Consider the following 26,715-nt stretch of genomic DNA (forward strand, 5'->3'; position numbering starts at 1 on the left):
ATGGCCTCTTCTGGCTGCAGAAATATAGGCAGACAGAACACTGTATAAATAATAAATAAATCTTTTTTAAAAAATCTTTTTTAAAGCAATGATTCCCCTCGGGGGCAAGTGGGAGCGAAATCTATTATGTTAGAAGATATTACAGCCTGCTTAGAGGTGATATTTCCAAATCATCGTGCGTTTTGTGGAAAATCGCGTTTTGTACGTCTGTTCATTGATTCAAAACACACCTACACCAGACTAGTTGGTTTCTTCATTTTCCTTTCCGAGTCGCTGGGGAGCATTTTACCGTGATTGGCTAAAGCATTTGCCAGTCGTCTTTCCGGACCTACGACAGGAAGAACTGGAAGAAGAGGGTGGGGGGGAAAGTGCCCAGAACTCAGCTTTTTTACTGGCTCCAGTAGGAACACACGCTTAGTGCGTAGTAATTCTAATTTGTGATTGGCTTATCTGTCCGCCAGTCAGACCACCGTAAACCAGTGTTCTCGTTATACTCTGCCTTCCTTGCCTGATTGGCTGAGTTGTACATGTTCTGCAGTGTCTGATTGGTCCGACGCTTTACGCGCCCCGGCCTGCCCGCACTCTGTTGCCGTGGTTGCAGGCCCCGCCCTCCCGCTCGCTGACAGCGAGGCTTCTCCTGGAGGGAAGCGGGTCCGTTGGTCGGTCCGTAACGAGGCTGGCGCTGCCAGGCCTGCGCCTAGCCGTTGCCATGGCAGCCACCGGCGGGGACGCGGATGACGAGTCCCGATCCGGCCGCTCGAGCTCCGACGGCGAATGCGCGGTGGCGCCGGAGCCGCTGGCGGAAACCGGAGGCCTGTTCTCCTTCGCGGACCTAGGCGCTGCGCTGGGCGGCGGTGCAGGCCTCCCGGGCCGGGCAGCCGGCAGGGCCCAGTCCCCGCTGCGCTACCTCCAGGTCCTGTGGCAGCAGGACACCGAGCCCCGCGATGAACTGCGCTGCAAGATCCCCGCCGGACGGCTGAGGCGTGCTGCCAGGCCCCACCGCCGGCTCGGGCCCACGGGCAAGGAGGTGCACGGTGAGCTCGGCCAGGGATCCTGGGATCGCTCGTGAGTGATCGCAGTAGTTAGAGCTAACGAGGACCGTGTCTTCGGCCACTTGGACATCACTAAAAAAAAATCTTTCCACTCTCGAGGTGGTTGTTAGTAGACAATAATATGGGACGATTGAGAATATTTTTATTATTAAAGAAGGAAGCCAAGAGCCTGTGGCTATGCCATACCTACTTGTGTGAATGCACAGATCTGAACCAGACTGCTCCACACGTGGCCCTTACACACCTACAGACACTTGTAGCCCCAGTTTTCTATATGTAGAATGGGTACACTACTAGCTTTACTGGGGTATTAAGAGTTAGGTTCGCACACCTTTAATTCCAGCACTCGGGAGGCAGAGGCAGGCGGATCTCTGTGAGTTCGAGGCCAGCCTGGTCTACAAGAGCTAGTTGAAGGACAGGCTTCAAAGCTACAGAGAAACCCTGTCTCGAATAAGAAAAAAAAAAAGTAAGGTTCTGCTTATAAAGTCTACCTTTGTGATGGCCAAACACTCATTTGATTCACAAACTTTTATAATCATTTCAAGAGATAGATTGTGACCCACAAGAAGTGACTTGTACAGAATTTGCTATACACAAGAAAAACGGCCAGGTGTGATGGTGCACACCTGTAATCCTGAGGAGGCAGAGGTGGTAGGGAGATCTCTGTGAGTTCAAGGTTAGTCTGGTTCACAGTGTGAATCCTGCAGTTTGCACTGGGGAGGTCAGGTTTTGTAGCAAGCATCTTTTCCCACTGAGCCATCTCAGCATCCCTAAATAAAATACATATTATCACACCAAGTCCAGTTACTTCCATATGGACATGCTGATCTCAAGTCACATAGAAAAAGGTTGTACCATAGTCCAGCTCAGGTCAGCCAGACCGTCCTGGTATATCTGCTGTATTGTTTTCTACAGTTTGTGGGTGAAAAGGAAAATGGGGTGCAGAAGGATTAAGAATGGAAAGGGTTTTTTCTTATTTATTATGTATACAGTATACAGTATTCTGCCTGCATGTATCTCTACACTCCTGAAGAGGACAGCAGATCTCATTTATAGATGGTTGTGAGCCATCATGTGGTTGCTGGAAATTGAACTCAGTACCTCTAAAGAGCAGCCAGTCCTCTTAATTTCTGGGCCACATCTCCAGCCCCAAGAATGGAAAGTTTTAAGGTCTCTTCAGACTAGCACCATTTGACCTGGTGTCTTTTTTTTTTTTTTTGTTTTTTGTTTTTTGTTTTTTTGTTTTTTCGAGACAGAGTTTCTCTGTGGCTTTGGAGCCTGTCCTGGAACTAGCTCTGTAGACCAGGCTGGTCTCGAACTCACAGAGATCCGCCTGCCTCTGCCTCCCGAGTGCTGGGATTAAAGGCGTGCGCCACCACCGCCCGGCATGACCTGGTGTCTTAAAAGTCAAAAGAGGGTTGGGCAATGGTGTCCCTGTCTTTAATCCCAGCACTTGGGAGGCAGAGGCAGGCAGATCTCTGTGAGTTCGAGGCCAGCCTGGTCTACAGAGTGAGTTCTAGGACAGCCAGGGCTACACAGAGAAACCCTGACTCAATAAAGTTTAAAAGAGAATTTCAAAGTGCTGTAACAAAAAACGTGCATATAGATGCCTGCAATTGTTATATCTAGTTTGCATTTTTTTTTACCACTCTCAGACAACAGAGGCTGTTAGTTTTGTTCTAAAGTAGAGGCAGAATCAGTGCAAAGAGGGCAAAGAAGTTTCTGCTTGGGAATTACCATGTTTGGTAAGTCATTTAGGAATGACCGCTGTGAAGAAGAAGAATAAAAGCTTGGGTGTGATTATCTTACAAAGGACTAAGCAAACCCTCTCATTCTTTCTATTTTAAAAATATTATCTCAATTTTCTTTGTAACAACTTAAGAGCTGGCCAAACAGCTCAGCCTTGTCTTATAGATGATGGGCTGGGGCCCAGGGTAAGTAACTTTCTTGCTCAAGGTCGCCAGCTACCACAAGTGGCAGAAATTAGATCTGGCTCCAGAAGTCAGTTTGCTACAGAAATTGGTCTCTCCTCCAACTGTGGCCCAGTTCCAGTTTTTCCTTGTTCCCAGACTGGTGGTTTCTGTCCCAACACCTTTGCCTTTCTGTACTGCTATGACTGAAGGGTAGACTATCAAGGAAAGCTCAGAAGTCATGTGCCTTCTGTTTTGTTATGGTCATTTTTTTAAATGTCTTTTCTGTTTTTATAGCTCTGAAGAGGCTGAGGGACTCCGCCAATGCCAATGATGTAGAAACAGGTGAGTGTGCACAGTGGGACCTGTGGGCTGATGGGGAAGGGAAAAGCCAGATCACCTTCCTTCCCTCGGGGCATGCTCACCTTGTTCACTCCCTGACCCTGAAGTCACTGCAAAACAGAAGTAGGGTGTAGGACTCCCTCACTGTCTCACCATGCCCCTCTGTTACCAGTGTCTCCTGGTGTCACAGTGCCCTGTATGCTTCCTGATGCTAGGGACCATGCCAGTGTTTTGTGTTTTTCTTTACATCTTTGGGGTTTAGCATAGCCCTCAGCAAAGAGCAAGTGCTCACTTTTGGTAGGAGTGACCTCCAGGTTTTTCTCCTACCCACCAGTTCCTGAATAACCACTCTGAGGCTTAATATTAGTTACAAACTGTTTGGCCTTTTATCTCAGGCTTATTATTAACTAGCTCTTACAACTTAAATTAACCCTTTTCTATTATTCTACATTTTACCATGAGGCTCGTGGCTTGTTACTTCACATCTTTCCTCTCCAGTGGCTGCTGGCACCTCCCTGATTCTGCCTTCCTTGTCCCTGTATCTTTGCTTGGATTTTCCACCTGACTCTGTTCTGCCTGGCTACTGGCCAAATCAGCTTCTTTATTAACCAGTGGTAATAAAACATATTCCCAGCATACTGAAGGGCATCCCGCATCAGTGAACACTCCCTTGACTGCTGGCTAATCATCTGGCACCCCTGGCTCTCCAGTGACTGGTCCTCAGACCTGTTACTGAAAAGGCATCTCACAAGCATGGGTGGGGTCCCTGCAGGACACTGTAGCTGACTTTCTGTTGCTGTTTCTGAGCATTTCCTAACTGAGGTAGAGCATCAGAGGTACAAGGGCAGCTTCTAGGACAAATGCTACTGCTACTAATTTAATCTGCTAACAATACCTATCCCATGTGTCAGGGGAAGCGGCGTGTTGGGTTACTGTGGCTGCTGTATCGTCAGACTTTGTCATGGTGACAAACTTGCACCTAAGGAAGGAGATTACTTTTGCTCCTGAATTCAGATCTTTTTTTAAGAAAAATATTTTAAATATTTATTTATTATATATACAATATTTTGTCTGCATGTATGCCTACAGGCCAAAAGAAGGCACCAGATCTCATTACAGATGGTTGTGAGCTACCATGTGGTTGCTGGGAATTAACTCAGGACCTTTGGAAGAGCAGACAATGCTTTTAACTGCAGAGCCCTCCTACCAGCCCCGAATTCAGATCTTTTAGTGCTCAGCTCATCTACTCCATTCAGACCTCAGTGCAGTGGAGTATGCCCTAATCCTAGAATTTAGGAGGCAGAGGTGGTTGGATGACTATTAAGGCCAGTCTGGTCTACACAGCAAGTTCTAAAAAAGCCTGGGGTACAGAGGGAGATAAAAATAATAGGTTTGGCCTAGTGAATGGCTCAGTGGGTAAGAGTACTTGCCATAAAAGCAAGAGGACCTGAGTTCAAATCCCCAGGACCCATGTAAAAAAGTCAGGCATGGCTCCATGTACCTGTAACCCCAGCATCAGGGTTGGAGACAGGTGGATCCTAGGAGCTTGGTGGCCAGCCATCCGAACTGCAGCAGGAATCTACAGGTTCAGTAAGAGACTTTGTATCTTAAAATAAGGTGGCAAATGACAGAGGATCCCTGATGCCCTCTTCTGGTCCCTGCATGCACACACATAGGCACATGACTTGTACATACCATGATCACAAACCATACATACACAAAAACACAAAAAGATGAATAAATTAAAAAGCAAAACAAAGCAAGTTTCCATTGGTTATTGCTGGAGGGCATGGCAGAAGAGGTCAGTGTCCCTGTGGCAGGAAGCAGGGAGCATGCATGAGCTTTCAGGCTCCCTCCTCTTTCCTGCCCTTCTGGGCCCGCAACCTATGGGATGGTGCTGCCCCACTCAGGGTGGCCTTCCTGAATCTTCTCTGAGAATGCCCTCATAGGGTCACACTGATGGTGATCTAGGCACTTCTTTGATCAAGTCAGGATTCACCATCAGAATGGCCTCCACAAACAACCTACGTTCAGTGCTCAGCATCACGAGTGGCATGGACAGTTCTGCAGGTCACACCTCCAGGCCAGATTTCCTGGCCAGGCCAAAACTCCACGTGTCTGCATTTCTGGAGGGTCATGGGAAGAATTGGTTTCTCTTTGCTTTGCAACTTCTAAGTTGCCAGGCCTCTTTGTCATCCACAAACCCCTAGCAGTGAGCTGAGCCCTCATCTTGCCTTCTCTAGCTTATTAAGTAGGAAAGGGTCCCCTGGTTTAAAGGACTCATTTAGTTCCACTGGGCCTGGATGATCCAGCAATGTCTCCATAGTTTAGAGTCTTTAGCCTTGTGCGGATCTGCAGAAATTGCTTTTGCCTTGGAAGTAACATCCACAAAATTTGAGGGCCATTATTCTGCCTCCCTCCAGGGTACAGCATTCTGATTTGGTGGTGGGCTGTTGTGGCAACAGGTAAGATGTGGACAGTGAGGGGCCGTGGTTACAGGAGCCCCCTTACAGCAGTCATGGGATAGGCACAGTTATCTCAGGAACCTGCTTCCAGATGGTTCCCTTGCTTTTGGCTCAGCAGTAGTCAGCAGGCCCAGAACCTTTGTCCACTTCTTGCCTTGGTCTGTTTTCCATGAAATTTAATGTTTGAGGATATTTGAGCATCAACTTAGAAAGTTTTGCAATGAAAGATAATAGACATTATATTTTCATATTTATTGTTTTGGGGAGCATGTGTGTGCTTGTGGATGTCATTGTACAACTTATGTGTTAGGAGGAAGGCCCGCTTGTTTGTCTGCTGCTCAGTTCCCAGCCACCCTGCTAGCTTAGCCCCGAAATAACCACATAGAAACTGTATTCATTAAATCACTGCTTGGCCTATTAGCTCTAACTTCTTATTGGCTACTAACTCTTACATATTAATTTAACCCATTTCTATTAATCTGTATATTACCACCACGTGGGCAAAGATTCAGCATGTCTGACTATGGCAGCTTCATGGCGGCTCTCTGACTCTGCACTTCTTCCTCTCAGCATTCAGTCCAGTCCTCTCCACCTACCTAAGTTCTGCCCTATCTGGCCAAGGCAATTTCTTTATTCATTAACCAATACAAGCAACACACAGACAGAAGGACCTCCCATACCATATGTGTACTTGCTCCCTCCTTCCACCACGTGGGTTTCAGTGATTGAACTCAGATCATCTCAGATCATCAGGTTAGACCCTTCCTGCCCACCTGGCCACTTTTTAAAAACCATCTTTCCTTAGAGTCCAGCTCGTAAGAAACCCCTCTCAGGGTCCAATCAAAGACACCACAGTAAGCAAAGGGGACTAAAGTCTGGGGGTTAAAAAAATCTACTCACAACAGGATTTGTCTATCCATGTTTCTTTATTCTTCTCTTTTTCTCTTCTTAATTAATTCTCCTGTTACAAACGTTCCCAGTAATATATGCCCTTATAACCAGCTGTTCCCCAGCCCTAGTAGGTTCCAGGACTGGAATGCTTTTTCCCTGTAAAAGAGTTTTCACACACATGTGCGTGCTCACATACACACATGCGCGTACACAGAGCTGTGGCTGTCAGTTCAAAGTTGGGTGTGGCTAGCACACGTCCTTAATGGAGGGAGTTAAGAAAGGAATTACATCATTAGGGGATTCTAGATGGAATGCTATATTTTAGGTGGTAAATAAAAGATCAGTTTAGTTTACTTTAAATTTCAGCTACTTTAATAAAGGTTTATTAAAATTTTATTTTATAAAATTATGAGTAGGGCACAGAGTGTGTTTTAAATCAGTGCGCAGCTTATCTCCTGGCATGCGTACAGGATACTGGTAACCAGGCAACATATGTAAACAGTCTGGGGGTTGGCAGGGAAGCTAATGGCTCCTGATCTGATTAGCACATTCACCACGTCTAGGTCTGGAGTTTACATTTATTGCTCTAGGTGGTAGAAACAAAGAGGAGACCCAGGCCTCTAAATTATCAATTCCAGGGTATGCTGTTATCAGCTGTTCTGATCAGGGGGAGTTGTAGGTCTTTCTTTAGGTTGCTGTTAATTATCTCTTCGGCTGTCCTTGAGAGTAAAACACAAGCAGTAAATTTCCTGAACTAAAATCATCAGTAAACTGAGGTGAAGGTGAGCGTAAGGAGTTAGGAATCTTTTGAGTGAGGTAAAACCAGAGCATGCGGATTCTGCTACCTATTTAAGCAGCTATGAATCAGCAGCTTGGGCAAGGAGTAATTCTGTGTCCTTGGATGGCTGTGAACATCGTAAATGGGATGCTCTTGCCTGGACCCTGAACACTGACCAATGCCTGCTGATAAAGATAACTGCAGGAAGGCAGCTCTCTGCATTTACCTAGGAGAAAGGAACGAAGGCCTGGCAGTGGGAAACTGCTTTCTCGTGTAGCGAGGGGAATGTGATTAGTAAGCCCCAAAGGCACAGGAGACAGTTCGGAACTGTGGGAATTAGTTCCTAAGTACGTAACAGAAGGGGAGTTAGCTACATCAAAAAGCTACAGCAAAAAGACACCCCCTTTATTCCCAAAGCAACAACACTGAAATTTCCTTGAATTTTGGCTTAACCTTTACCAGGGCCCCTGGCTCTGATAAGTCACTGGTGAAAAGATAGCTGAGCAATACTGTATAATGTTGTGGCTTGTGGCAGAGAATAGGATTGAGGCTGATGTCTTTCAGTTTGGCCTTGAACTTGTGATTCTCCTGTCTCTGTTTCTAGAGTGATGTGGTTACAAGAGTACATGACACCCAGCCGGGCAGCCAGTCAGCAACAGTAATGGGGCAGCACCTACGGGGCACCATGCCTCATACAAAGCTATAAACCCGATATATAGTTGAGGAGGAAGACGATAAAGCGACACCAGTTCAAAACCAGACGGAGCTGAGTGCTGCACACCTTTCATCCCAACACTGGGGAGGCAGAGGCAGGTGTATCTTGGTCAATTTGAGGCCAGCCTGGGCTACAGAGTGAGCTCCAGGACAGCCAGTGAAACCCTGTCTCAAAAAACCAAAGGACAAACCAAAGCAAACCAAACAAAATAAATACAGGCAGGAATGCAAAATGCAGCAGTGATGTGCTGAGCTGGAGCAGAGACGCCAGTTTGCAGCCCACTTGCCTCTTTTCACCTGGGTCACTGTGGCCTATGAACCTCACATCTCACGGGGCCAAAGTGTCCTGGTCTGTGAAGTGGATGTGACACCTTGCATGGCTGTTGTCAGGCTGCTGCCTGGCCAGAATTCCAAGTACACTGTACAGTGAGCTCTGTTCTAGAGTGGACAGTCCCCTGCTGTTAAAGAACAGGATGGGCAGGACGTGGGAGAAATGTGGGAGAGGAGAGGCTGACTCAGCTGGGGCGAGTTACATGGACAGGAAGCAGTTTGGACTTTGACTGGAAGGACTCAGATCCTTGAGGGGGCTTCTGGGAAAAAGACTAAAACGTCACTGACGCTGAAAGGACTGGCAGCAATTTTCCCCACTTCTTGGTCATTAGTGCATAATGTCTCCCTCTTTTCAGGGCCCCGCTCTGTCAGAAAAGGAATAACACATCCATTATTTCCGTCACAGCGGCTCTGCAGGCGGCAACACAGAGATGATGCCCATTTTCTGTGACTGCTGTGCACATCCAGGCCTCCATGCCTGTTCCCATCCCAGCTCCTGCCACCGCCTCATGCCGATGCTGTGCGCTCCTTTTTTGCTTAGTTTAGCTTGGGATTTTATGTGTCCCTGGGGTTTATGCTCTCTCCCTTTCAAAGTGCGACCTCTTGAGAACCAAGTACCAGCCGGTAGCTTGCTCAGCTGTGTCCAGATGGAATAAAAATGTATCTAAGCGTGGAGACAGAGGGATGGGGCCACTCCCTGTGCCAAAATTACCATGCCCTGCAGTTCCTACCATAAAGATCAAGAGCCTCTTCTGATGTTCTGTCCAATCCTTAGACACACAGGTTAAAACAGATCCATGGCCATTAAGATAACAATTCTCCTTGGGGCCAGTAGTCCCTGAGGGGCCAGCATCTAGGAGGGACCAACTTTGCTGTGAATTATGAATGGTTCATCTGGAGGGACCCTTGGGCATCATCGTCCATCCCTAGGGACTGTAGCATAGCTAACACTACTGCTTTCTCCCCTTTCTCCCCCATCTTGGTGGTCAGTGCAGCAGCTGCTGGAAGATGGCACGGACCCCTGCGCAGCTGACGACAAAGGCCGCACAGCCCTCCATTTTGCATCCTGCAATGGCAATGACCAGATTGGTGAGTCCTGGGGAAGCAATAGAAATTGGTCAAGGCCAGGGACATCCTTCTAAATGAAATGGGGGAGGAATTGCTGTCTGCATGCTGGGGTTCGGGCTGGGGTGTGGGATAAGGAAGACTTGTGACAGGAGCCCTCAAGTGCTAGGATTACAGATGTGTGCCACCATGCCTGGCTTGGTGAGCAGTCATTCACTTAATAAGCAGAGGTCCTTGTTAATGAATCCAGTGTGTGTGGGGGGGCAGAGTCTCATGTAGTCCAGTCTGGCCTCACAGCTGCTGTGCTGCTGAGAACGCCCACAAACTGATCTTCTTGCTTCCGTCTCCTGAATACTAGGATTACAGGTGTCCACACTGTTACACCTGGGCCAGGTTTTTTGTTTGTTTTTTCTTTTGTGGTCCTGGGGATAAAACCCAGGGGCTTCACTCATGTTGGCAAGTGCTCCACCGCTAAGCTATATCCCCAGCCCTCTTCTTACTTTTTATTTTGTTGTTCAGGCTGGCCTTGAGCTCATGCTACAAACCAGGTAGGCCTAGAACTTGAGACCCTCCAGCCTCAGACCCCTGGATAGCTAGACTCACAGACCTAAGCCACCAGGCCCAGCTATAGTGCACTGGTTGCCAGTAGGTTTTTTTCTGTGTGTGTCTCTTTACAAAATCTTTGCCTTCCCCACAGAGATGGTCACCTATTTCATTCTAGAGATGGGACACTGTTACAGTTCCCATTTCGTCTATGGCCAGTCCCTCTGGAATTAGATTTTGTTCTTTTGTGAAACTCAGCCTGGCTCTCCAATACAATGTCCTTAACCTAAATGATTCCATCTAGGAGGTTGGCAAGCCTTGGCAACATGAGGCGGCCCAGGACGGCTGAAGAGGGGCATCTGCTCATGGGGCGCAGTGCAGCCTGCTGCCGTATGGGGAATAGGAAATACTTTCAGGAGCCTTCCCCAGTATGTTCCTCAGTCAGATAGGACCAAGAGGCCAAGAGACTGACTCTCCTACAGACCCTGGGGTCTACACATAAACCCTGTGGAGCACATAAATGATGGAGTGCATGTAACAGCACTGGGGAGCCATGTCCAGGTCCTGCACTCCACACTCCGGGAAGCCTCTGCTGGCTTCAGGTGAGGTTTAGTTGGTGGAAACCTCTAACAGTCTACCTTGGATTTTTCTATCTTCAGTGCAACTTCTCCTGGACCATGGGGCTGACCCCAACCAACAGGATGGTCTGGGCAACACACCATTGCACCTGGGTAAGTCCTCGAAAGCCACAAGGTAGGCTTCCTAGGGCTCTACAGGCTTCAGGAGTGTCTCCTAGCATCCTGACAGAGCTTGAACCCCAAGGATGCATTCCCCACAGACTGTGTCCCACAGACCATCCGTTCACAGTAGGCTGCACACTTGGTGCGCCCTGGACTGGCTGCAGCCACCTCTGCTAGGAAGTGGGTTGTGAGCCCTTTGGCTGTCCCAGCCTTGCTGTAGACTCACACCGTTGATTATAGTGAGTCCTATCTTCAGGCCTCAGTTTCCCCAGCTGTACAGGGAGAAAATTGGACTTGATCTGAGTCCCGTCCAATAGGGCACACTGACCTGGTGACACTGTCTCGGGAGGTACTGTGACGCAGGCACACGCAGGGACACAGATCTCTTCCCTGCTCTCCCCAGTTGTGATTCTTAAGTCTTTCTTTTTTCCGCAGCGGCTTGCACCAACCATGTGCCTGTCATCACCACGCTGCTCCGAGGAGGTATGTGGCTCCTTCCTCCACCTCTTCCTGCCTTCTCTCGTTCTCATGCCCAGCATGCTTCCTTCTCCTTGTTCCCACAGGGGCCCGTGTGGACGCCCTGGACAGAGCTGGCCGCACGCCCCTACACCTGGCCAAGTCGAAGCTGAACATCCTACAGGAGGGCCATTCCCAGTGCCTGGAAGCTGTCCGACTGGAGGTGAAGCAGGTGAGCGATTCCTCCCTGGATGGGTACCACACTTAGCAGACCATTCGCCTCTGGCTTAGGTTTCCTGATTACATTGTTCCCCAACATCTCTGCTCCATTAACGCTAGTTGGTGTAAAGTTGGGCCTGTGCCTGCCTTCTAGCCAGCAGCTCAGCTCCCATCTCCTTTCTCTCCTTTCAGATCATCCACATGCTACGGGAGTACCTGGAGCGCCTGGGGCGCCATGAGCAGCGGGAACGGCTGGATGACCTCTGTACCCGCCTCCAGATGACAAGTACCAAAGAGCAGGTGAGCTACAGCAACAGGACCTGGGGTGTCGCCACCACCATGGACCTCAGCTTCTGTTCACTTCCATGAAGCCATGGCGGCTGGTGTGCTCATGTCCCAGACTATCTGATGCCCAGGATGAACCATAGTCAGAGGGAAGGGTTGGTGACACCTAGGCCTTCGCTGGTCAAGGACTGTGCTGAGCCCACCCAACACAGAAGTCTCTAGCCCCCATCCTTGTCATTGGCACACCAGGACGGGGGAAGCATCTGTGTGCCCTGAAGAGAGGCAGTGCCTTCGTTGTGTGGTGACCCCCGGGTCAGTCTGGGTTTCTCTCTGCAGGTGGATGAAGTGACAGACCTCTTGGCCAGCTTCACCTCCCTCAGCCTGCAGATGCAGGGAATGGAGAAGAGGTAGCAAGGACGGCTCCTCCTTGCTTTGCACTACCCTCCTGCCCTCCGCTCTCGGTACAGGGAAAGCCCAGGGGACTCCGGAGTTCCACCTAGCCCTTGCCCTTAGATGCTGAGGGCAGAGCTGCTCCCAGACAGTTGGCATCATCTCTATGGGCCAGGACCACAGCCCCAGCTCCTGCTGCACATTGCCAGCTCTGTAGCCAGCCTCCAGGCCTACATGTGCTGTCTTAGCAGACATCACTCCTCCTGTGGCCTCCCTATGTTCTCAGCAAGCCCCAGGGCCCCATTCTTTCCTAGCCATGGACTTATTATCATCTGGTTTAGGGTAGGTACTCTGAGGCCACCCTGGCTGCTATGGGTATCTAAGATGGCCCTGCCCCCCACACCAGCACTAAAGTTTAACCCTGCACCTGATTTTCAAGGACACACTGCAGTGCATGGGTGTCTCTGAGCAGAAGAGGGGCATTGCTGATGCCTAGGCCTTCATAAGACTAGGAAGGACCCTTTTTAGCCCAAAGAAAGATCTCCAACTCCTTGCCTCCCAGTCACTGAAACACTAAGGATGGGATCTGTTTTGCAGCCAAGTTGTGAGAGGGAGATAGTGGTTCATGTGCCCAGGTCCTCATCCCAGGACCCTCGAGGCCTCAGATGGTGTGACAAGAGCCTGCACAGATATAACTAGAGGTCTTAGAGGATCCTGGATCATCTAGGTGAGCAGGGTAGCACCCCAGGGAGCCCTGTGGGAGGGAGGCAGGAGGTGATTGCTGCCTTGTGGATGTGAGAAGTAGAGGAAGAAGCTGGAGAAGGACGTGAACGATTGCCCTCTGACCCCCCCCCCCCCCAGCAGGGACTGGCTCTGCTGGCACTGGACTTGAGCTCAGTGGGACACGTGTTGGTGTTAGCCTCCAGAACTGCGAGAATAAATCTGCTGTTTCAGCTGTTTGTTTTTAGTGGTGGCTTCTTGTAGTGACAACAGGAACTGACAAAGTAGCAGGGACTCGGACTCACTGCAGAGGTCTCTTAGGTCTGTTGAACAGTGCCCTACCCTATCCTGAAGGAGACGGCTCTGGTGTGGGCGTGGGGGAGAATCCTCATATAGGAGCCCCCTCCGGACAGGGATTTGGCCACTGACTTCTAGTCCATGTCTGGCCTGGCATTGCCCCCATTTTCTCTCTTGCCAAACGGGAAGGTCTGGCTACTGGCAGAAGAGAGCCCATCTTCAGATGCCAGCTTGATACTGAACAGAAACTCAACCACTCCTCAGACCCTGGAGGAAGAACTGGGTGGGGGTTCAACCCCCAGCCCCCTGTGGGGAAGGAAACCCATAGTTCCCTACTTTGGCAGGATTAGGAGGACAAAGTGTTTTAGCAGCCCCAAGATGAGAGTGGCAGTGCTGTCCCTGCTGAGTGACAAGAGGAACAAGGGGCCCTGTGTGGGGGCAGACTCTCTCCTCTGCCTGGGTGACCAGCTCTCTAAGGGACTTTCACTTGGGGCCCATGGGCACAATTGATCTTGCTCTCTTCTTGGGGCTTCACTGGGGCTGGGTCATTACCTGGGGCATGGGCAAGCTGGAAACCAAGGCAGCAGAGAGGCAGGGTGGAAAGAAACCGCCCCTCTCAGGTCTTGGGCCTCCTCACCCTTCACCACCTGGAAAGAGCTAAGGCATGGTGACCAGCTCTCTGGCTGCTAGGGAAGGTACAGAACCCTCTGAACGGAGTAAGGTTTATGTGGGGTATATACTGGCATCCTGAAGAAAATCGACATTCAGCGAAATTGGAACTCCAGCACTGGCATCCTGGAAGCAGAAGCTTGAAAAGCCACCAGAGTCCTCTGGGGCTGCCTGGGCGTACCAAGGACACCTTGCCCCAGGCTGTTGGTTTGAATTTGAACAGTTGAATGTTTTGGAACTTCAAAATTGCCCTGAATTGACCTGGAATCTCTAAGACAGCAGGACACAGGACTAATTGATTCCTGAAACCTGGACCTCCAGGAACAAGGAAGGCATCCTGCACCCCTATTACTGCAGGCTGGGTCCCAAGAGCACCCTTGGCCCTAGCAGAGTGTCTGTTGCTAGCTCCCTCTCTGGCCGTGCAGACAGTGAAGGGAGGGCTTGATGCAGGAAGGTGGCTGCTGGGTCAATCATCAAACACTGACCAGGTGGCCAGGCAATTTGCCTCATCCCATTTCCAGCCAGAATATTTCCTATAACCCCATAAGTCAGTCTGAAGAGCCAGCCAGAGAGAGTCGGCTCAGACACCGGAGTCAGGAAACACAAGTGGGCCCTGGGCGATGGACTGGGCAGCAGCAGGAAAGAACGCAGCTGGAGTAGTCCTCCGGGGTTGGCTCTGGAGCCAGCTGACTGGACGCCACTGATGGAGAGGGTGCGGTGGGGGGGGGGGGTGAATAGCGAAGGGGTGGGGGAAGGGGGATCTTGGTTTTACCTCATCCCGACTGCTTCCTTCCTAACTTCCTAACGATCCTTACTGAGCGCTTACACCATGCATGTTCACACGTTCCAGTGGGCCTGCTCTTGCTGCTGCCCATACCTGACCAAACAGGTTGGCCAGAGAACCCCACCCAGGCAGCCAGATCCACCTCAAACTCATGTTATTTCTACCATGCCTGAAACCAGAGCCCCCTCACAATTCATTTCGTCACACAGGGTGACAACGGTATGTGCTGAATGCCTGCCTCTGTGTGTCAGCAGGTGTTGGGTCTGTGACAGAGTGTTACTTTGTGTGTGTGTACATTTATGTGTGTGTGTTGTGCATATATATATATATATATATATATATATATATATATATATATATATTCCCCTATTCTATGATGTGGGAAATGGAGGCTTAGACAGAAGTTGCTTTGTTTGAAATCACTAAAGTGTCAGACTCCCATCTAGCATTCCCCATGCCCACCCTTTTGTGTGTGTGTGTGTGTGTGTGTTTTTCGAGACAGGGTTTCCCTGTGCAGCTCTGGCTGTCCTGGAACTCACTCTGTAGACCAGGCTGGCCTCAAACTCACAGAGATCCACCTGCCTCTGCCTCCTGAGTGCTGGGATTAAAGGTGTGTGCCATCATTGTCCAGCTATGAATGCCTGTTTCTGTGAGCAGTCAGCATTCTCAGAAGCGGCAGATCAAACTCTTTCCTTGCCAAGCTCACAGTACGGTGTGCTCAGTGGATGAGACACACTTGATACTACAATGATGGTCAGAGGTGATAGGGCTGGTCCAGAGCCTAGGTAGTCCTGGCTAATCTGTGAGGAGGGGGCCCCAAAGGGTGAGAGGTCGGCTAGAGAGGGCCCCCAGGAAGTACCCTTGGAGGGAGGCCAAACGGCTCAGTTCTACCCACAGCAGCTGGAATTCAAACCCATTCCCCTGGGTTGCACTGCTTCCTGGGCCAGTGCCTGCTCCTGCCCCATACTATCCAGAGCCACAGATGCGGAGGGAGCCCCATTCTACACACAGGAACTCCAGCCACCCTGTCCTGGAACCATTCTTCCAATCGCAGCCTTTCCCCTACAGGAGCCACTTAGCTTGTTGCCAGGCAGGTGTCCCTGCAATCAGCCTAAGCCTCTTAAAGCAGCCTCTTAAGCTCAGTCTGTCCTCCTGGCCTCACATCATCTTGCAGCGAGCAGTCCACAAATGAGCCCGCCATCAGGAAGCAATGTTCATTAATAGAAAAGCCGGCGGTTAATTGGTGTTTATTTCCCCTGGTCCGCACCTCGAAATTGATAGATGATGCTGTCTCTGCCAGCCCAAAGCAGGAGGAGAGGCTGGGGGAGGGAGCTTTCCCTTCTCCAGGGTCAGGCAGCCCTGTCACCAGAGTGGCAACAGAGAGGCCCTCTCCTGTGCGCATTCTAGTTCATCCTACCCCCAATCGGCTCTGTCTTACCACTTCGCCAACTCCATGAAGCCAAATCAGACAAACCTGAGCTCTGTGGTCTCAGGCAAGTACTAAACCTTTCTGGTCTCACCCTCTTCATCTTCCAACTAAAGCAGATGAGACGTAAGCTCCAGAGCCAAGCACAAGAACTAAATACAACGTGGTAGGTGTGCTGGCGCTCCACCTCCCTGAGAACCCTGCAGCCCCTCAGTTTAATATGTCATCACCTCCCCTGAATCTGTCCCCTTGGTGTCCCCACTGCCACACCAAGGCTCCAGCTCGAAGCCTGGGTGTCTTCTGAGGTACCTCTTTCTTCTTTCTCAACCGTCACCAAGTCTGATAATTGTTCTTCCCACATGGTCGACAGCGAGTCCCTCACTGTCTTTGTCCTGAATGTCTTCATCTCTCTGGATTTTCACCAGCCTGACCAGTGTCCTCATTCCTGTCTCTCTTTGGTCTTCCACCACACAAAAGCCAGTGTTGGCGGCAACAGAAAGCTCCTGAAACCTCATCAAATCACTCTGGTTTCAGAACCAGAGCAGAGGCTCCTCATTGCCCTCAGGAGGATCCAGTCCTCAGTTCAGATGAAACCTAGAGCCTTCTTCACAAGGTCCCCACGGCCCTTGCCTCCCTTCCTGAGGGCACCCCATGCCATCAGAGGCCCCTGCCATCAGGAGCCCCTGCAAATGGTCTTTCAGGCCTCCCTCTTTGAGCCACAGTGAGCCCGCATTTAATGACTAACCTTGGGCACAGCGTCTCCAGGAAGCCTTTTCTGGGAGTCCACCCTCTGATGGGCCCTTCTCTGGGCTCCCCAGCCCCAGCTCTCGTTCCTGCTGCATCTGGCAGGTGCTCAAGTGTGAGTACACACCGTGGCTCCTTATGCGTGCTGGGTACCATCTGACCATGGTGGTGCACGCCTCTCATCCCAGCACTCAGGAGACAGAAGCAAGTGGGTCTCTGTGAGTTCAAGGCCAGCCTGGTCTACCAAAAAAAAAAAAAAAGGAAAATCAAAAAGAATCAAAAAGACTACAGCAACCAGAGGCAAGGGCTGCAGAATCTAAACCTTGCTCCAGCTGGGAAGGCCTTCCCACTGAGGCTACCCCAGCCTTGTCCTGAGTGTTGCTGTGGCCTTGGGTCAGGTGACCTCTCCTGGGCTCTGAGGGCAGCATCCTGGTTTCACTCAGCCTCCACTCCAGCCCTTACTGCCTGCCTTGGGCTCCACAGGACATACGTTTCTCTCCTAACCAAATTACAGCAACCACCTGCTCTCCCGAGTACTTCATTAGTCCCTGAAATAGACCCCCGAGTCCTGGAAGCCAAGACTAAACCTAGCAGCAGGCCATCCATCTTCCTGTCATGTCTGTGCAAAAACCGTTTTGCAGCTCTGGTCTAGGCCTTGAGGGCTTTCCTCACGGGGCTCCTAGCCTGCGCATGCAACCCTGGCGCTTTCTGAGTACCGCCTCAGAGGGAGCCTTTCTTCTCCACATCTCCTTTCCTGGAAACCGTTATTTGCCCAACCTGGTCTGCCTGAGAGATGCATATCCTGCCATCTCCACAGAGCTTACCCACCCCTCCCTCACGAGCTGTGCAAGCTTGCTTTCGGCTCCTCGTCCCTACCTCTTGTGGGTTGCCTTCCTCTGAGAAAAAGGCACACCTTGACAAGTCACCTCAGGAGCCAGGCATGGTGATGCACGCCTGTAACCTTCCTACTCGGGAGACTGAGGCAGAAGTGCTGTGACCTTGGGGCCAGCCTGGGCTATACTATTAGTGTACCAGGTCAACCAGGCTGCACAGCAGGGTGACAGTTCAGGTTTGCAAGCCTTGAGGGCCTGAGTTGAATCTCTAGCTACTACGCAAAAAAGCCACAGCTGGCCCACACACGCCTTTAATCCCAGCATTCGGGAGGCAGAGGCAGGCCAGATCTTTGTGAATTCCAGGCTGATCAGGGCTACATAGTGAGGCCCTACCTTAACAAAACAAAAGCCATGTCTGCAGTCCTAGAGCCGAGGAAGCCGGGACAGGAGAATGTCAGGGATTTTCCTGGCCCAGTTGGGGAGCTTCAGATTCAGTGAGCGAAAACAAGGTAGAGATCACTTTTGAAAGATACCCGATTTGGACCTCTGGCTTGCACACCATGCACACACAATGGGCATGTGCAAACACTTCCTAGAAGTTCTCTCTGGAATTCTTGTTTGCATTGCCCAGTGGCAGGAACTTTCCTCTCTGGGTCATTTCAGGTCCACCTTTTCTCCCCTGGTACCGTGTCCTTCCGTATTACATACAAGTATCCACCCACTGTCTGGCCACACTCTGTCAAGCTTCCTGGGCTTCCTTCCCTTAGATCACCCATAGGCCCCTGGCTGGCTGCACTGAGCCAGAGTCCTGCTTCAAAAGCAGGAGGTCTCAGCAAGCCAGCGAGGGGTCTAGCTGTTCAGTGGTCCTCTACCAGTTGAGCAGAGTCTTAGGCCACTGGGAAGGGGCCCAGAGACCATCATCTTCTCTGGTCCACAGAGGTTCTGGTTGGGTCATCTGCCTGGACCTACAGAGGACTACTGGGTGACTAGACTCACTTCCTCTAAGCCAGCCTGGGGGTTGTCTGTCTCCATTCCTATTTTGCAGATGTGCACTGTCTATGACAGCCTTCTCAGCCACCCTTCTTTATCTACCCAAAGTTGCTAGGTTACCCTGAAAATGTCCCCTGGGTCCGGTGTGGGTCCCAGACCCACTTTAGTTTTATATTTCAAATGCACTTATTGAAATATGGTTTACATGTCAATTGTACCCACTTAATCTGTACACATCAGCGGTGTCGGCATGTCCTGTGGTTGCCCGGTAGGATGATGATCTACTTGTATTTTACTTTTGCCTTTTGGGGCAGGATCTCTCCGTGTAGCCCAAGCTGGCCTGGAACTTGCTACATAGACCAGACTAGCCTCAAAATCAGAGATCTGCTTACCTCTGTCTCCTAAATGATGGATTAAAGCCAGAACATCCCACTTATTTTTGCTTTAACAAGGTATGTATCTGTATGAGTGTATGTGTAGGGAGAGTGTGTCCATGTTCAAACGTGCCAACACACGTGTGAAGTCAGGACAACTTGTAGGAGCAGATTCTCTCTTTTCTCCTTCCACAGTGTGGGGTCTGGGGACTCAAATTCAGGTTGTCAGGCCTGACAGCACAGCAGGCCCCTTTATCTGATGAGTCATCTTTTTGCCCACGCCCACCTTTTTTTTTTTTTTTTGAGATTGACTCTCTTACTTGCTTTGAACTTGCTACATAGGTAAGGCTGAACTTTTTTTTTTCTTTTGAGACATTTGTTACATCACCCTAGTTAGCCTGTAACTCACTATCTGGACCAAGTCAGCCTCAAAATCACAAAGGGGAGGTGCCTGCCTCCCCTTGGCTAGGATTAAAGGCACGCACCTCCACATCTGTCTCACTGATCATGAGCTTCTGATTCTCCTGCATCCATTTCCCAAGTGCTGAGATTACAGTCGTGTGTAGGCTACCGCCTTCTGGGGATTGAACTCAAAGCTTGGTTGAACCCAGAGCTTCCTGCTCATCAAGCAAGTGCCCCACCAGCTGAGCTGCAGACAGCCCTAGTGATCTAATTTTAGAACCTTTTCATCAAGCCTGGAAGAAACTCAGTACCTATGAGCATTCTCATTCCCTTCTCCCCACCACCCCCAGACCTAAGCAAACAGCAAGCTGTGTTCTGTTCTTATAAATTTGCTGATTCTAGGAACCTTATGTAAACAGAGGTATACAATACACGTCTCATTGCCTACTTTCAAGGCCTGTCTTCTGTGGCTTATATTTCTATTTATATATGGAATGATATTTTAGCGTATGGGTTCCATATTCCATTCAGGGGTGTTTCCACACTTAAGTGAGAACACTATCTGCCACCCATGTTTGTCCCCTGTCATGTCATGTCATCTGCCTCCCTGTGTCCAATGAACCACTACCCCTTGCTTTCCTCTGAAGTGTCGGGTGAGGCACAGAAGTGGTGACAGCCACCATGGGTGCTATGCAGAGGCAACAACACATTCCCTGCCTTCAGGGCACTTCCTCACTGAGCCCAGATTCTTGGAAGAATCATGGGAGAAAACACAAGGCCCGGTGTTAGACCCTAACTGGGTCTTGGAGCAGCCACTTCTCTGGCTGGTCTCAGCTTCCTCCTGCTACTCTGGCTTCTGTGTCAGCAGCAGGTGGCGGGCAGTAATGACCGCTAGGTAGCTGCCTCCTGATAGGGAGAGCCCTTCCCAGGGTGCTCCTTGTAGCAGACAGGCGGTGTTAGGGCCTGAAGTTAATCAACATTATTGATGTGTGGAAAGGGAGGGCAGAAGCAGGCAGCGTGGGATCCTACAAGACTGATTTATTGGTTAATTAGGCTTTTCCACAGCCGCAGGCTTCCTCAGCTGTGTGTGGTGATGGGGAGGGGGAGGACAACCAGAGCCCTTAAGAGGCCAGCTGCGGCTCAAGCGAGGTTCAGTGTCTCTTCTGAGTCAGGAACACCAAGAAGCTAAGGGAATGACGCAAGGTGTCTGGGTTAGGGAACTCACCCCAGGACTGCCTGACTACCAGGAAGCCCACACCTCAGTAGCCAAGCAGAATTCTGAAAGTAAGTGCCTGCGAGCTCTGAAGCTTCTAGAACACAGAATCAGACAAGAGCAAACCCAGGCTGGGAATATAGGTCAGAAGTACAGCACTTGCCTACCGTTTACAAAGGCTTCAAAAACAAAAGACAGAAATAAAGCAATGGTCAGCTGGGTGGTGATGGCACACGCCTTTAACCCCAGCACTTGGGAGGCAGGGGCAGATGGATCTCTGCGAGTTCGAGACCAGCCTAGTTTACAGAGAGAGTGCCCGGGGCAGGCTCCAAAACTACAGAGAAACACTGTCTCGAAAGACCAAATAAACAAAAGACAAATGGAAGCCTTAAGGAAGCAAAGAAAAGCCATTGAGTAACAAGTGTTAGGCAGCCACGGATTTGGATCTAGCCTCTCCCTGTGTCACCTCTCTGATCCTTGATTTCTATGTCTTTTTTTTTTTTTTTTTTTTTGCTTTTTCGAGACAGGGTTTCTCTGTGGCTTTGGAGCCTGTCCTGGAACTAGCTCTGTAGACCAGGCTGGTCTCGAACTCACAGAGATCCACCTGCCTCTGCCTCCCGAGTGCTGGGATTAAAGGCGTGCGCCACCATCGCCCGGCCGATTTCTATGTCTTTAAAATAAGATTAATCATATCTACCCTGCCTTACAAAGCTGTCTTGATGATTAAATATAGCATTCTGTGAGGTTACAGAGTAGCCAAGGAAAGACTTGTTAGTCCCTGCCCGAACAAGCCAGGAGTCTGGGGTGCCTGTCAGCACTTGGGTAAGAGAAGAGAAGTGGGGGAAGAGTTGAAGTTCATCCTTGGCTACAGTAGGCAGTTCCGGGCCAGCCTAGACGACTTGAATCAGTCTCTGCCTCTCTCTCTCTCTCTCTCTCTCTCTCCAATGAAACAAAAAACAACTAGGTTATGGCTTGGGAGCAAAAAGGGACAGTCAGAGGTAGTAGAAGAAAACAGGGCCTGGAAGGTGCAGGCTGGGTGAATGGGCTATTCTCCTGCCAGACTGGCTTTGGGACACTGTGTCTGGTTGGGTGGACCACATTTAACCGCCCAGGTGACCTTTGGATTAGAGCTGCAACTCTGCCTCTGCTCTGCGGTGGAGCCAGGCCCTCTAGACGCTCCTCGGTGACACTGTGCCACCCAGGGAAGAGGACAGACAGCCGGCAGAGTCCAGGCTGGCACGGTTTATTGCGCTCCCTGGGCGGACAGGGCTAGTCCAGTCTCTCCAGCGCGCAGGGCATCCCTTCTGGGTTCCATACTCCAACCGCGAGGCCTGGCGTCGCCGGGGTAACCTGCGGGCCCCGAAGACGCTGGCTGGACACGACGGAGGGCGCGATGGGCGCGGTGGTGGCGGTGGCGGCGGCGGCCGCAGGGCCAGAGGCGGCGGAAGCGCGCGCGGAAGTGGCGCGAGGCGAGCGAGTAGACGAGCGGGTTAAGGCAGGAGTTGGCGTAGGCGAGGCAGTGGGAGGCCAGGCGGCAGGCGTAGGTGGCCGGGCTGAAGGCGAAGCGGCCGTACCAGAAGCAGAGGATGAGCGCGTGGTGCGGGCCCCAGCACAGCGCATAGAGCGCCGCCACCGCCAGCATGGCTCGCCCCGCGCGGCCCGTCGCCCGTCTGCGCGCCTCGGCCGCCGCCGCGCCCGCGGGACCCACGGCCGCCCACAGGAAGCACAGAGTGCGCCCGTAGGCCAGGCTCACCACGGCCACCGGCAGCAGGTAGCCCGCGGCGAAGGTGGCCACGTCGAGCGCGCGCCGCCGCGCGTCCTCCCAGGCGGGCACGCAGAGCTCCAGCGCGCCGTAGCGCACCGTGCCGTAGTAGCTGAGGTAGGGCGCCGAGAAGAGCGCCGCCAGCAGCCACACCAGCCCCACGGCGGCGCGCGCGTTGCGGGGTGTGCGCAGCGCCCGGGAGCGCAGCGGGTGGCGCACGGCCAGGTACCTGCGGGCCAGAGGGCGCGCGGTCAGGGGGGCGGGGCATCCTGCGCGCCCCCCCGCACCTGCCTTAATTTCCCCATCCCATTCCCTTGCCTGGCATCTAGCAGGGGCCCAAAGATTCACCCAAGGTCATTGGTTAGGGAGTTTTCGAGATGTGAGTGCAATGTGGGCCTTAACATCTGAAGAATGCGTTTGGAGTTTCTTGTTCGTGTTCTCTCTCTCTCTCTCTCTCTCTCTCTCTCTCTCTCTCTCTCTCTCTCTCTCTCTCTCTCTTCCTCCCTCCCTCCCTCCCTCCCTCCCTCCCTCCGTGTGTGTGTGTGTGTGTGTGTGTGTGTGTGTGTGTGTGTGTGTGTGTATGTTTTCAAGACAGGGTTTCTCTGTGTATCCCTGGTTGTCCTGGAACTCGCTTTGTAGATCAGGCTGGCCTCGAACTCACAGAGATCCCTCTACCTCTGCCTCCAGATTGCTAAGATTAAAGGTGTGCACTAGCACAACTGACCCCAGGGGTTTCTTTTGTTGCTGTCTATTTTACCCTTATACCAGGCCTGTGCTGACACTTGGGGCACAAAAATGTCCTCTGGAAGTTCGCAGTAGAGGTGGAAAGGGCAGGTACCACTGAGGCTTCCCTTTATGCCCACCAACCTCTAATCCCTAGTCTCTCCTCCACTAGCCAATAAGAATCTGCCCAGATCCATCTCCAGTCTGCCCTGGTGCAGCTCACCTGTCTACCGAGACAGCCGCCAGAGTGAAGCTGCTGGCGTACATGGTGAGGTAGATGAGCAGGTGCACGGTCTTGCACACAAAGGCCCCGAAGAGCCAGGCATCCAGCGTGTAGATGGCTGCCTGGAAGGGCACACAGCACAGAATGAAGCAGAGATCGGCCACCGCCAAGTTGAGGATGAAGAGGTCAGTGGTACTTCCAGGCTCCTGCCAGGCACTTGGGCCAGGCTGCAGCAGCACAGCCAACACAAGCCCATTGCCCACCATGCCCAAAAGGAAGATGAGGGCAAAGACCACAGGCACTGCCACAGCTCCCACGCTCCCTGGGCTGTCCAGCGAAATGTTCTGGATGTCAGCCATCTTCCTATCAGATGGGGAAGAGAAAATGGATCCTTAGACAGGAGACCAGGGCTCCAGGCACTTGACCCAGGGGCCTGGTTCCTCCAGCAGGGATGTGACCAAGTGTCTTGGGCTAGAAGTTCATGAGAGATGGGAGAGGGTAGAGCCAAGCTAAAAAGATCATTGTGTGAGCAAGAATCTGCCACAGTGACATTGGTGTGTGTGCGCACACGCACGTGCTCACAGAAGCGCTACTCCTTGGTTTCCTAGGGAACACCTCTGTAACCCAGAGCCTGGAAGGCCATTTGGGTTACTCTGGACTTAGGCATGTGAAGACACAGGCAGAATAAGATGAAGATGTTGCAGCGGGGGGAGGGGCAGCACACACTCTGGACGTTGGTATATTTTCCTTTTCACCCAGGTCTGAAGTTCAGGAGAGACCCTGTTGGGAGCAGTGAGACCCCAGATCCTGAATTTCTTGTAATCCCCTGATCTGAGTGCCTATGGCTGCTCTGAGCACCAGACCCTCAGGAGTTCCTGATGGCAGGAGAGTGGTTTCTGGTGGTTTGGCTGGGGCGTGGCTATCTCTATATAATCTGCCCCTGAACACAATAAAGGGGGCATTCTTGGGGAATTCAAGGATGACCCGTGTCGCTGTCTCTCTGTCTGTGTGAGTCTGTGTATTTTAACCTCCAGCCCCCTTGCCCAAATCTCCGAGAACTGGGTGCCAGCGCACAGAGCGCAGACACGGGGGCGCGGTGCGCGGCAAGACCCTTGTTTTTAGGGGCGTTTTTGTGGCCACAGGCTGCACTGGTGACATCCCTGAGTCATTGGAGAGCCCATTCTCATGAAAGCACCACCGTGGCAAACCTAGGATGACCGTTAAAGTCACCGTCTCTGCTTTGCCTAGGGAAACGGAGTCCTAGAGAGGTGATGTGAGTGGTTGTTAATATCACACCCTAAGTGACAGACCTGGGGCTGCTGTGGTCCTTACTCCTACGCTGGGGTGCTCATCTGAAAGACTAACAGGTGGTGCCCCGACCACTCACAAATGCCCCGTGCACGTGGCTATGTGCTCACCGCCTATTTTCATCCCCGCCCCACCCCACAGTCCACAACCTGTGGATCTGTTTGCACTCCAGGACCACTGGAGCGGTGGGGTGAATTAGGAGCAGGGGGCTCAGGAGGAAGGGAGGAGGGAAGAAAGGTGATGGCTGCCCTCCCCCCTCCCCCCCGCATAGCACCCAGCATGCAGCAGGCATCCAAGCCCATGATGGGCAATACCCACCTCAGCTCTAAGCACTGGGCCCCTGCATGCTTCCTGGTGAACGGCAAGGCTGGGGGGCTCAGCCGCTGTCCGTGGTGCCTCCCCGCAGGTACGTTTCTGCTCCCTACTTCTCTTCCTTCGTCTTCAAGGCCCTTCCTCTCCTCTCCTCTGCCCTCAGCAGTCTGCTGAGTTGGATGTGGGCACTTGTTACTGACCAACCTCCTCTTCAGACTGGATTTCCCCAGGGTGGCATGCTCTTCTGCCTAGCTCACTCTGCCTGTCTGCGTTGTTGCTACCTCACACTCTCTCACGGGCAGTAACCCATTGATCTCGCTCTATGAGACTGGCTTGGTGGTTAACCCCTCCCTGTCCATGGCTCAGCCCATTCCTGGCCCCTCCCACCTCCTGTGGACCTGCCTGTGACTCCTCCCCCTATTGCCCAGCTTCCCTGGCTCCAGGTTGAACTCTGAGCTAAGCTTCGAAAGGATTTCTAGTTTTAGATGGAGTTTCCAAGGCTGGGAAACCAGAACCACAGTGTCTTTGCTGTGGATTTCAGGTAGGAGCCTGTGTTTCGTGTTCTGTGGCTCCCCAGAGACCCATTTCTTCCCCAGCTGGTTTCAGGGGCTTCATCCACTGTAAGTCTTGTTTTAGCCTGAAAAACTATGGGGAAGCTAGAGAAGGTTCTAGAAGTAGAACCTGACTTTGATACAGCTGAGATTTAAAGAACAGAGGAGATGCCTACTCTTAAGTCCCTTTGACAGCCTCTTGCCCTGACAGGAAGCAGAGGTTAGAAGATGTTAGTGAATGGCTGGCTTGAGCTCTTGGAGGAGTGTTCTATGGCCAAATGCTTCCAAGGAGTAGAGAAACTGCCACTTGGGGAGGGAGGGGCACTAGACTTGGCAACGGAGGGATTGGATCTCAGACAACTGTATCAAGGGCTGAAGATAGCCCGCTAGGAAGGGAGAAGAGCCCTAGAACCTGGAGGTGGAGGGGACATCTGAGAGGAGTGTGTGTGTTCCACAGGGCAGGACTGGAAGATCTGGGGGACATTCTTTGGGACCCATTCCTGTGGGTCCATTCCTCTCACTGTCACGAACCCCACATGCAGAGACTCAATGAATCGAGCTGTTAGGAATCAGCCCTGGAGGCTGCAACGCTGAGTTGCAGAACCGTTGGAGCTGACGGTCTGAAAGCAGGACCTCAGGGTCCCTGCACGGGGCACTCGGAGGACAATGATATGGATGGCAATGCAGTCCGACTTCCACGGGTGTGGACCCATGTGTCCATACCTGAGTCTAAGACTCAGATGAATCCCATGACCCGGAAGTGCCCTCTGGCCTGGCCTCCAGCCCCCTCCTTCTCTGCTAAGGTTGGATAAAGGGCTCTGGGAAGGAGCAGGGCTGAGCTGATAGAGAGGAGGGGGTGTGGAGCAGAGAAGACAGACCATCATGGCTGGAGCCCCAGGGTGTCCTTGCACTACCTCCTCCTCCCCTTGCTCCTGCCAGCCTCCATCTTGCTTGCCAGATGCAGAGGACAAGGACAGCGTGGCCTAGAGCCCTGGACTCAGCAAGATGAGGGCTTCTAGCCAACCTGCAGCTGGTTCTCTAGCCTGCCAATGCCATACAGAACATCGCACTATGTGCCCACTCTGAAACACATGCGCCCTAAGAGGCTGCTGCGTGTACTGGGCACCTCCGATGACCTCTTCTGAATGGCAGAGTAGCCGCAAGGTGAGGGAACCAAACCTCAATCAGGACAGCGGGCTGGCTG

At 51.7% G+C, this 26,715-nt stretch overlaps 2 protein-coding genes across 2 annotated transcripts; one reads left to right on the forward strand and one right to left on the reverse strand.

Moving 5' to 3' along the window:
• The first annotated feature begins 603 nt into the window (after positions 1 to 603).
• Ankrd54 (ankyrin repeat domain 54) lies at positions 604 to 13,132 on the forward strand. The gene is made up of 9 exons (XM_075959920.1): positions 604 to 1,034; positions 3,260 to 3,307; positions 9,473 to 9,571; positions 10,750 to 10,821; positions 11,266 to 11,313; positions 11,394 to 11,518; positions 11,698 to 11,805; positions 12,127 to 12,197; positions 12,778 to 13,132. Exons 1-9 carry the CDS (start codon positions 710 to 712, stop codon positions 12,797 to 12,799), a joined length of 918 nt encoding a protein of 305 aa, XP_075816035.1. The 5' UTR covers positions 604 to 709; the 3' UTR covers positions 12,800 to 13,132.
• Positions 13,133 to 21,875: 8,743 nt separating this feature from the next.
• On the reverse strand, positions 21,876 to 25,093 carry Galr3 (galanin receptor 3). The gene is made up of 3 exons (XM_075959922.1): positions 24,967 to 25,093; positions 23,341 to 23,703; positions 21,876 to 22,623 (listed from the first exon to the last, which is right to left on the reverse strand). The coding sequence occupies exons 2-3, from the start codon at positions 23,697 to 23,699 to the stop codon at positions 21,876 to 21,878; spliced, it is 1,107 nt and encodes a 368-aa protein (XP_075816037.1). The 5' UTR covers positions 23,700 to 23,703; positions 24,967 to 25,093.
• Between the last annotated feature and the right edge of the window lie 1,622 nt (positions 25,094 to 26,715).

The sequence above is a fragment of the Microtus pennsylvanicus genome, chromosome 2 (assembly GCF_037038515.1).
Source record: "Microtus pennsylvanicus isolate mMicPen1 chromosome 2, mMicPen1.hap1, whole genome shotgun sequence".
NCBI lineage: Eukaryota > Metazoa > Chordata > Mammalia > Rodentia > Cricetidae > Microtus > Microtus pennsylvanicus.